This window comes from Bombina bombina, chromosome 4, assembly GCF_027579735.1.
Source record: "Bombina bombina isolate aBomBom1 chromosome 4, aBomBom1.pri, whole genome shotgun sequence".
Taxonomy (NCBI): Eukaryota; Metazoa; Chordata; class Amphibia; order Anura; family Bombinatoridae; genus Bombina; species Bombina bombina.
Genome location: NC_069502.1, coordinates 1,098,014,055 through 1,098,026,364, shown reverse-complemented (window position 1 = coordinate 1,098,026,364; position 12,310 = coordinate 1,098,014,055). Strand labels below are relative to the sequence as shown.

At 35.6% G+C, this 12,310-nt stretch overlaps 1 protein-coding gene across 1 annotated transcript in view; it reads right to left on the bottom strand.

Annotated features, from left to right (window-relative positions):
- Positions 1 to 12,310, bottom strand: part of HAAO (3-hydroxyanthranilate 3,4-dioxygenase) — a 288,957-nt gene that overhangs the window by 229,889 nt on the left and 46,758 nt on the right. The window contains exon 2 of the mRNA XM_053712312.1: positions 10,306 to 10,384. Coding sequence (XP_053568287.1) covers positions 10,306 to 10,384 — 79 coding nt within the window. The remainder of the gene's footprint in view (positions 1 to 10,305; positions 10,385 to 12,310) is intronic.

Here is a 12,310-nt window from a genome sequence, read left to right as displayed (position 1 = left end):
AGGGTTCCTTTAAATGACGTCATCCAAGATGGCGTCCCTTGAATTCCGATTGGCTGATAGGATTCTATCAGCCAATCGGAATTAAGGTAGGAAAAATCCGATTGGTTGATTTAATCAACCAATCGGATTGAAGTTCAATCCAATTGGCTGATTGGATCAGCCAATAGAATTGACCTCGCATTCTATTGGCTGATCCAATCGGCTGATCCAATCAGCCAATTGGATTGAACTTCAATCCGATTGGTTGATTAAATCAACCAATCTGATTTTCCTACCTTAATTACAATTGGCTGATAGAATTCTATCAGCCAATCGGAATTCGAGGGACGCCATCTTGGATAACGTCATTTAAAGGAACCTTCATTCTGCGTTAGGACTTTGATTGAAGAGGATGGCTCTGCGTCGGCTGGATAGAAGATGGCTCCGCTCCGGAAGGATGAAGATAGAAGATGCCGCCTGGATGAAGATGTCTGCTGGTCCGGATGTCCTCTTCTGCCCGGATAGGATAAAGATGTTTGCCGGTCCGGATGTCCTCTTCTGCCCCATCGGTGCCCGGCTGGGTGAACACGGCTCAAGGTAGGGTGATCTTCAATGGGGTAGTGTTAGGTTTTTTTAAGGGGGGATCGGGTGGGTTTTAGAGTAGGGGTTTGTGGGTGGTGGGTTGTAATGTTGGGGGGGTATTGTATATGTTTTTTTACAGGTAAAAGAGCTGATTACTTTGGGGCAATGCCCCACAAAAAGCCCTTTTAAGGGCTGGTAAAAGAGCTGATTACTTTGTAATTATGTTTAGGATAGGGAATTTTATTATTTTGGGGGGCTTTTTTATTTTTTTAGGGGGCTTAGATTAGGTGTAATTAGATTAAACTTCTTGTAATATTTTTTTATTTTTTGTAATTTATTGTTTGTTTGTTTTTGTAATATAGTTTAGTTTATTTAATTGTATTTTATTTTAGATAATTGTAGTTAATTTATTGATAGTGTAGTGTTAGGTGTATTTGTAACTTAGGTTAGGATTGATTTTACAGGTAATTTTGTAATTTTAACTAGGTAGCTATTAAATAGTTAACTATTTAATAGCTATTGTACCTAGTTAAAATAAATACAAAGTTACCTGTAAAATAAATATAAATTCTAAAATAGCTACAATGTAATTATTCGTTATATTGTAGCTATATTAGGGTTTATTTTATAGGTAACTATTTAGTTTTAAATAGGATTAATTTATTTAATTATAGTAATTGTATTTAGATTTATTTAAATTATATTTAACTTAGGGGGGTTAGGGTTAGACTTAGGTTTAGGGTTTAATAACTTTATTATAGTAGTGGCGACGTTGGGGCAGGAGATTAGGGGTTAATAATTGTTGGTAGGTGGCGGCGATGTTGGAGGGGGCAGATTAGGGGGTTAATAAAATTTATTATAGTGTTTGCAAGGTGGGAGTGCGGCGGTTTAGGGGTTAATACATTTATTATAGTGGCAGTGATGTCCGGTCGGCAGATTAGGGGTTAATAAGTGTAGGTAGGTGGCGGCAACATTGGGGGGGGCAGATTAGGGGTTGATAAATAGAACGTAGGTGTCAGCGATGTTAGGGGCAGCAGATTAGGGGTTCATAGGTATAATGTAGGTGGCGGCGATGTCCGGTCGGCGGATTAGGGGTAAAAAAAATCATTTTAGTGTTTGCGATGTGGGGGGCCTCGGTTTAGGGGTTAATAGGTAGTTTATGGGTGTTAGTGTACTTTGTAGCACTTTAGTTAAGAGCTTTATGTTCTGGCGTTAGCCCATAAAACTCTTAACTACTGACTTTTAAATGCGGTAGGAGTCTTGGAAGTAGAGGCTGTACTGCTCACTTCTTCCAAGACTCGTAATACCGGCGTTAAGCAAATCCCATACAAAAGATAGGATACGCAATTGACGTAAGGGGATTTGCGGTATGGAAAAGTTGCAGAAAAAAAAAAGTGAGCGGTAGACCCTTTCCTGCCTGACTCGTAATACCAGCAGGCATTAAAAAGCAGCGTTAGGACCCCTTAACGCTGCTTTTTAAAGCTAACGCAAAACTCGTAATCTAGGCGTTTTTTAGGCTGAAGTTACCCACAACACGTAGTGATTTTATCTCTTGGTTGTCAAAAAAACAAACCTCAGTGATTATACACCCCCTTTAACTATCAGTAACACACAGAGTATAATGATTGTATCACCCTATGATAACAATACACAGTGTTTGCCCCCCTATTAGCTATCAATAACACAAATCAATCATTTGTATTATTTGAGGCAGTGATTTTACTCCCAGTTTCAGGACAATTGCATAACCCTTTTCTTTTTGTCAGTAACAAATATAACTTCGTAATATTACTCCCCTTGGCTGCCAGTAACACGGTTAGGGGTCTATATCTATTAGAAGAGTCATGGAAAGTGTCTCTCACGTGGCTTATTTTAGAGTTTTCAGATTAGAGGAGAAACCAGTCCATTAGAAAACTAGATCATGTGATTTTTGAGTGGCCTCATTCCATGTTAAAAGGACAATAAACTGCTGAGTACGACTACAGTAGCGGTTATTACTCACCAGGCTATTGTTTTTCCTCCTGTGCCTGCTGCTGTCTTCAAAGTCATTTTCTTATTTATCCCCTTACAAATATCAGTTGGTGAAGCTCAGCATCTTCACACTGGGAGCTGCTCTCTTGGAGCTTTTTTTTATGTTATGTAACTTTTAAACTGTGCAAACAAGTGCAAAAAATGTAATTTTTCCACTCTCCATTATGTGAGATAAACGAAAGTTAAAGGTGCAGCTGTCATAAAGCCGTTAACATCACAGATCAGTGAAACTGCACTGCTGCTATCACAGGATGCAACAATACACGAGCTACAAGATGGTGGCGCCCAGTATAAAATACAGATTTTTACCAATTGGATTCTGTAATGAGTTAAAGTAAGAGAACAGCTTTAAAGAAAGCTGCAAGTACAGGAGGGAAAACAAAAGCAAGTAGCAACCATCCTACTGTAGTTGTACTCAGCTGTTAAATGTCCCTTTAACTCTACACATACTTTCCAATGAGACAATTTAACAATGGTTTTCAAGTCCATTAGGAAATAGTTTATTTCAACAGTGGCATATTTTGATCAGTAATATAGCTTAAAGGGATATGAAACCCACATTTTTTTTCTTTTATAATTCAGATAGAGCATGCAATTTTAAGCAATCTGATATTCCAATCCCTGGCAATAGCAAATTCTGTTGTGATCCAAGAAATTCCTCTGGAAAGAGCACACCGAACACTAGGCCCTAAACCTACAGAGAACCAACCTATTTCTGTATTATTCATAACCAACATTGTTATATTAATATCATTTTTACCTCTGTGATTACCTTGTTTCTAAGCCTCTGCAAACTGCACCTTTATCTTAGTTCTTTTGATAGACATTTATTTTAGCCAATCAGTGCTGACTCTAAATAATAAATAACTCTACAGGAGTGAGCCCAATGTTATCTATTTGACACACATGAAATAGCAGTGTCTAACTGTGAAAACTGTCAAAATGCACTGAGATAAGAGACAGTTCAATGTCTTATAAATTAGCATATGAGCCTACCTAGGTTTAGCTTTATAATAAGATTACCAAGAGAGCAAAGCAAATTTGATAACAAAAGTAAATTGGAAAGTTGTTTAAAATTGTGTGCCCTATTGAATCATGAAAGTTTAGTTTTGAATAGACTGTCCCTTTAAAAGTATAGGAAACCCCCAACATTTTGTTTCATGATATGGATATAACATACAGCTTTAAACAACTTTTTATTTTACTTATGTTATCAAATTTGCTTCATTATCTTGTTATCCTTTGCTGAAGGAACAGCATTGCACTACTGGCAGCTAGATGAACACATAGTCAGCCAATCACAAGAGACAAATGTGTGCAGGCACCAATCAGCATCTAGCTCCCAGTAGTGTAGGATATGTGCATAGTCTTTTTCAACAAGGGATACCAAGAGAATGACGCACATTTGAAAATAGAATTAAATTTAAAAGTGTCTTAAAATTGCATGTTCTATCTGAATTATGCAAGTTTAGTTTTGACTTTCCTATCCCTTTAAAGGGACAGTATACACCAATTTACATATATCTGCATGTAATAAACACTGCTATAAAGAAGAATATGTAGAAAGTCAGTGTTATCCAGCACCCACGCCAATGGTATAAGCTCCAGGGAGTAACTAACAAACTCCCATATATCAATGAAAAAAATAAAAAATTGAAGCTCACCAGTATGCCAAAAAGTGATTCACTTTATTGTAGAGACAGCAGGGTCCAAATACCACGTCATTTCGGGGCAGTATGCCCCTTAATCATGTGATAACAACCTATACAGATGCACCTGTTTAAATAGCTTACCTGAGATTAACCCTTACAATCTTTCTAACAATGCAATAGTAGAGGGACAGCGCCATCTAGCGGCCCCCTAGGTGTATAGTCTCCTAAAAAAGGTAAATAAAAACAAACAGCTATGAAGCCCTGATTACAGATTCAAGTAATGTCAAAAATTGAACCTATCAAATTTTATCCATAATATAGTTATATACAACTGTAGAAAATGACAAAGCAGATTTTTCTTTATGAACAGACATGATAGAAAAATAGATCAATAGAAAACTGACCAATCTATTTCTCTATTAAGCCCCTTCGGTTCCAAGGTGTCAAGGTGAAAAATCCAGAAGGACTCTCGTTGCTTGAGTAAAACTTCCCTGTTTCCACCCCTTCTAGGGACTTTTAACTGTTCAATCACCTGGAACTGAAGTTGGCTTATTTGATGGCCTGCTGCCAAAAAATGATAGGCCACTGGGGCTGACACTTTACCACACCTGATGTTGCTCTTATGCTCAGTTATTCTATCACGTACCCTCCTAGTGGACTCGCCAATATAGGCCTTCCCACATGGACACTTGATCATATATATGACGTAACTACTGTTGCAAGTGAAAAAATCCCTATATTAAAATTTGTGCCCACTATGTGGATGTGCAAAATAGCGACTTTTCACGATGCAACTGCAGTTGCTACACCCGAAACAAGGGAAACAACCAAGATTCTTTTTGGTAATAAACTGTTGGGATACAGATTTGACTGAACCAATGTCAGCCCGTATTGCGGATGTTGAGGAGTTTGACAAGTTTCCTATGCCAGCCTACAAGCGCAGTAAAAGCCTTAGGGATTCACTAATACGGGCTGACATTGGTTCTGTCAAATCTGTATCCCAACAGTTTATTACCAAAAAGAATCTTGGTTGTTTCCCTTGTCTCGGGTGTAGCAACTGCAGTTGCATCGTGAAAAGTCCCTATTTTGCACATCCACATAGTGGGCACAAATTTTATTATAGGGATTTTTTCACTTGCAACAGTAGTTACGTCATATATATGATCAAGTGTCCATGTATAACGCCTTTTAAAAACTTACTTAGAATCTTCCATTTAGCAGTGTTAATAAGATTTGACTGGGACACCCACTGAAACGGGCTGGGGAAACAAAATCAGCAGACACTCCACCCACCTTCCCTGCATATGAAAAGGCAAATTAGACAAACAGGAGCCAGCAGGAGTCTGTAAACGCGTGTATACATCTGACACTTTGGGGCTTGGCAAGGGATCTGAAAATCCGCACAAAGTTAAAAAAAAAAAAATGGGCAAAAACTATACATTGTTACAAAAACACTCCCAGATGGGCTACATAAATGGATCATCTACAAAACATGTTAAGAAAAAGCAACAAGAAAGAGGCGCCAATGGTGCAGATCAATGGAGCTTTTGGTATATCAAACGTATGTGAACACTAGGTACTCACAATAAGAGGAGGCACTCAGTTGTGCCGGTAGACACAGGCTGGGTTTTAACAGCAATCCAGCTGGCTGAACAAGGAAGCAGCTCTCTATTAGCATCCAAAAGGAGGAAATCTAAAAAGTGTAAGCAGGGATAGAGGCGCCAATGGTGCAGGTAAATGGTGGTACAGATGGCAATAATAGCCCAAATATACACAGAGTACTCACATTTATTGAAGGCACTCACTTGTACCTATAGAGACGGGCTGGATTTTAACAGCAATCCAGCTGGCTGATCCAGGGTGAAATGGCTGGTTCGTGGGTGTCAGAGTGCAGATACTCTAAAGTAGCATAGCAAGGTAGTACCAAACATAACACTGAGAGTGGATTTATATAAAAAAATGGATTTATTTAAAACATATAAAAAGATTTACCACTCATCACAGTGTTAAAAAAATAATTGGTACATCAGGAATACATATGACGCGTTTCTCAGTTAAAACTGTTTCCTCAGGCATCAATATGCCTGAGGAAACAGTTTTAACTGAGAAACGCGTCGCATGTATTCCTGATGTACCAATTATTTTTTTAACACTGTGATGAGTGGTAAATCTTTTTATATGTTTTAAATAAATCCATTTTTTTATATAAATCAACTCTGTGTTATGTTTGGTACTACCTTGCTATGCTACTTTAGAGTATCTGCACTCTGACACCCACGAACCAGCCATTTCACCCTGGATCAGCCAGCTGGATTGCTGTTAAAATCCAGCCCGTCTCTATAGGTACAAGTGAGTGCCTTCAATAAATGTGAGTACTCTGTGTATATTTGGGCTATTATTGCCATCTGTACCACCATTTACCTGCACCATTGGCGCCTCTATCCCTGCTTACACTTTTTACATCTACAAAACATTCATGCAAAGAAAAAATATAAGGTACAATTTCCCCTTAAAGGTATAGGAAAGTCAAAAATAAACTTGCATGATTCAGATAGAGCACGTCATTTTAAGACACTTTTAAATTCACTTCTATTTTCAAACATGCTTCGTTCTCTTAGTATCCCTTGTTATAAAATGAATACACACATATCCTACTCTAGTGGGAGCTGCTGCTAATTGGTGCCTGCACACATTTGTCTCTTATGATTGGCTAAATAGATATTTTCAGCTTCCTGTCAATAGAGCAATGATGTCCCTACAGCAATGGATAACAAGAGAATGACGAAAAATTGATAATTGAATTAATTTGGAAAGTTGTTTAAAATTGTATGTTCTATCTGAATCCTAAAAGAAAATGTTGGGGTTTGCTATCCCTTTAAGAAATAAAACCTTAGTGGTTATTGCCATAAAGCGCTTTTTTAGAGCTATAGTCCCCAGTGGGAGATTACCTCCACACAAAAAAGCCGTCTGATCTTACAAAGCAACCCATTCCAAAGCAGAAATTATTTTTGTACAGTGACATAAGAAACATAAATAAACTGATAAAGGGAATCCTAAAAGAAAAATATAGAACAGAGAGTAGTAAACAACCTCTGAAGTTATATACAGCTTGATGGGGTATAATAAAGATTGTGGTACAATATAATGGATTGAAAAAAAAAAATGGCAAGAAATACAGATAAAGGATACAGAGGGGCAAATAATTACAAAGCAGTCATCCAACATCAGTTCAAAGAAGGTTAAAAAGGGGAATACTACAACACATATAAATGGTACTTATATGCTACAAATGTAATATGAACAGTAGCAGAAAAATAATAATAATAAAAAAGAGGCTATAGCTGCAGCAGGATCCTGTTAACATTTATTTTCTTAATGTTACTGAATATAAACAGTCTATGCTTGAATGTGGTCCTTTCTGTAGTCCCTTGCTTCCTAGTGAATTTCTAACATTAACCCCTATTGATTCATGGAATATAAAGGTAAAGAACAGGAGTTCCTACTGTACCACTAAAATTAATACATAACTATGTATTTTTCTTAGTAACCGCTTCCAAGAGACATAATATAGATTTGTACATAATCATTAACACAATCTGAGTTTCATGTATCTATAACACAATAACAGCAAGTAAATAATTAGCCTGAATACAAGCATTTATTTGTGCTTGCAATAATTTGTGTTAAAGCAATATACTTATGGATTGATAGAATAACTTATGAAATATCCTATGTGTGTAATTATATTAAAACAGAAAATATATTCATTTTTAGATGTTTTGAATGGGGATGTGTCTCTGTAAGTATAAAATAGAGCAAGGAAGGTATCAAATTCAAGCACACAGTGCCAACTAGTGGTCATGTCATATACTGCATATGTATCAAAATTAATTTGATCATGATGTTTTAAAATATTTTTTTTATTATTATTATTATTATTATTATTATTATTATTATTATTATTATCACCATCATCATTTAATTATAAAGCCCCAATATATATTTTGCATTATGATACTTGGTGCTTGGTTACAGGATAATGTTTGCAACAAGAAATACACAAACAATATAGGAGTATACATACAATATAGTGATCTACAGGACAGGTGGGTGCAAGCTTGTATGCTAAAGACAGTCAAAGGGGAACACTTAAAAGGTTAGATGAGAAATCCAAGTAAAATATCAGATAAATATGTATGTTTCAACTATAAATGCTTAAAATAAGCCTTACAAAACAAAACAAGGAACACGCCGCAAATGCAGTTCTATAACTATCTTGTAGATGGGAATGAGAGGAAGTTCTGAAAGAAGAAACAAGCAGAAAATTCTATTTGGAGTGAAAGAGGTGGGATAATATTTGCAAACAATGATAGAGTTATAGGTAAGGGTAACAATTTAATTTTGGAAACCAATAAAGGAACTAACAGAAGGGTGCAGCAGGTGAGGTGCCTTGTGTAAGGAATATGTTTACTACAGAACTACATAGTACTACATTTATTTATGTTAATGTATAAATAATAATTAGCCTTGGTCACTACAGGACTGTGCTAGAGTATTGCACGTCTAAATAAAGTTAATGTGAATACTAGAATTCAGGGTTCCTATTAAAATGGATTGCTAATGGGTTTTGGTTTTTTTTTGGTTTTTTTAATTAAACATGAATTCAAGGTACCCTGATATAGAACCTTATAGGAAGAATCCTATTTTTGTAGTGGATCAACAATCATTTTCCAACTTTCTACATTTTTGTAAATTTTAGCAAACCCAGTTTAGATAATGGCAACTTTCATTTGTAACATAATAATAATAATAATAATAATAATAATAATAATAATAATAATCATTTTCTTTTTTACATGTAATGTAGTATGTTTAATTAATTTGCAAGTAGCTCATTAGAAAGATATTGGTGCTGAATACAATAGTTAAAGGGGCATAAAAAACATTTTATCATTGCACAATTGCTTGTACGGAGTTATGTTTGACCCCTGCAAAAGGATAACACATAGTTAAAAGGAGATGATTCACCTTTTGTTTTGTGTAAATAGGCAATTGTCCCAGATTCCCTTAGAGCCTAAAAAGCAAATTATGTTAACCTGTTGCAGATCAATTTAATGGTTTAGGCAATTTGTAGCATTTTGAAAAATGAGGTTTAGGGGACTTGGGACAAAGCACAATTTTTACATAGAATTAAGAGCTATTTAATGTTCTTTTAAAGCCAGCTTCATAGCTAAGTCTGTTGGTTGGTGGCTACACACGTATGCCACCCCTGCAGCAGTTGTGTTCATACCTATACCAGTAGTGCATTTCTGCTCTGGAGCTAACTTTAACTATGGGTTTAAATGTGCTACCACATGTGCAGCAACAATCCTTCAGATACCTTCAGTGTAAGTTCCAAAATAGTGTCACCCATATTTAAAGGGAGGTGCATGTAATATATTTTGTGCTTAATGTCCCTTTAAAGGGCCATGGAACACCACATTATTCTTTCATGATCCAGATAGAGCATACAATTTGAAACAACTTTCTAATTTGCTATTATCAATTTTGCTTCATTCTCTTGGTATACTTTGTTGAAGGATAAGCTATGCACTACTGGGAGCTACCCGAGGACATTGCTAAGAGATAACAGACATGTATGTGCAGTCACAAATCACCAGGAAGTTCCCACCTCTTGAACCTACCTAGGTATGCTTTTCAACAAAGGATACCAAAAGGACAAAGCAAATTAAATAATAGCATTGAAATGAAAAGTTGTTTAAAATTGTATGCTCTATCTGAAACATGAAAAAAAAATGTTGGGTTTTGTGTCCCTTTAAGCAACAGTGCAGTAAGATGTTCTAGTACATCATATAATTTTATTATAACCCCTTCATTTCTGCAATATCGTTTTCTGTGTTTGAGGGTATATTAGCTTTGTGGAAGAGAGCTTTGTATCTCTGTGTTATATAAAACCTTATTATAAATATAAAGCTCAAATAGACCTATAACTAAAGTGCAGAAACAATGTGGGTTTTTGAAAAGTATCAAATAAATTGTTTTAAAAACATAAATAAATTACCTCTTCGCCTTCTTCAATGTGGTAATCCTTCCTTTGGTTTGGTCCTCCTACGAACATCACCTTAAGCTGTTTGTTATGCCTGTGAAGGTTAATATGAAAGATTAATATACAAAAAGTCCAGTCGCAAATAATTATCTGTTAATAAACCAGTCTCCAGTCTGCCTAAGGCAGCAATTAGCCAGGCCACAGAAATAAGCTTATAGGTTTATTGCTATTATTTGTTTCTCTTGTTACCCACTGGCACGATATAAGTGAATAATAAAGATTCTAAATGGCGAGACATAACACTCTATATCAGATTAAAATGTAAATATTTATATAGGACAGTTTTATAATGCAACTGGCAAATGTATCATTTGTATAAATAATTTGTTTTAAAAAAACCCTTGTGAGAAAAAGTAAGCAAAATATTTGGATAATGCAGATGGGTTACAAAATGAGTATTGCTACATGAGGTCTGTATTTTCATTTACTCAAAATGTGTAAAAACACTAATCTGCCTATATGAAAAGTTAGATTATTAAAGGCTGACTTTCTGGTGTAAAAATAAAATGCTATATTTAGATATTTTTCAACAGATGTCATCATTCTTTTTCTATGTGTTTAACTCATTCAGAAAGGTAAACCTTCTTAAAGGGGTATTAAAAAGTAAATACACGCTGAACATAATTATATATTCAAAGCAAAAATTTGCCTTAAAATAAAATGTACGTGTGTGTGTGTGTGTGTGTGTGTGTGTGTGTGTGTGTGTGTGTATGTGTGTATATGTATATGTATATATAGTTGTATATTAGTATATTAGTTGTTTAAATATTTAAGATTTAAGTGTAAAGGTCTAGCTTCTATAAAGTACTCTGGTTTCAATAAACTAATGGGTGCTGCCATATTTGAAAATGTTTTCTATTTATCTCAGTCTTCTGCTCAGAACAATTAGGGGCAGATATAAATTAAGCAATAATAATAAAGTTTGTGCAAACAATGCAGTGTCGAAACCCTGTTAGATAATCCTATGTTCCACACTGCCTTGTTTGCACAGTTTCTTGCCTATTTATATCTGTACTTTATTCTTCTTAACTAGAGGTTGAGATCACAGGAAAAGTTCAAACATTTCAGCTTTCATTACTTTATAGAAACTCAGTGGGAAAAAGAACATCTTTCAGAGCTAAATTAAAGGACAACACATAACATGTAATGAGTCTATTGTAAAGTTTTTTTCTAAATATACATAATTACATAGATATACATAATTACATAACTATACATAATTACATAAATACATAACTATACATAATTACATAAATATACAGGCAAAGACTGGAATAAGAAATCATTTAATAATAAATATTGCAAATAATTCTCATTCAGCTTTAGCATTAGTAGCACATTAAGGGCTGGATTACAAGTGGAGTGCTATTTAGCACTTTTGCTAGAGCGCTGATTGCTCTAGAAGCAAACATTTTGGGTTAAGCTCATATTAGTTGAAAGTAAAACGTTTGCATGCTCGTGCTAACCCGACGCGTGCAAACAGCTTACTTCTAGCACACTTAGAATATTGCATGGGCAATATCCTATTCTCTCTAGAAATCAATGGAGAAAAAAAAAGTGGAAAAAAAAACCTATGCAGGGCCCGATCCAATATATGGCTCAGGTTTCAGCGTAAGCCCAGAAACCCACACCGCCCGTAATTTCACCTCGCACATCGGGGTATTACATATATGGCACTGGCAGTTCCTAAGTGGCGTAAGTCGGATAAACTGGCGACGTTCAGAAATGTGCGCAAATACACATTTCTGGAGTCGCCAGTGACACGGCACTTTAGAAACTGCTGGCACCTAAGAAAAGTAAAGAAAATAACAAATCTCCCATAAAAGTCTAAAACGCCTCCCAAAAATAAGCCCGACACGTAAAACCCCCTATATCCCCAATCCCCCCTCTCACTACTAATACATTTATTAACCCCTAGATAGACAACCCCCCACAACGGAATATGCCTATTTAAACTATT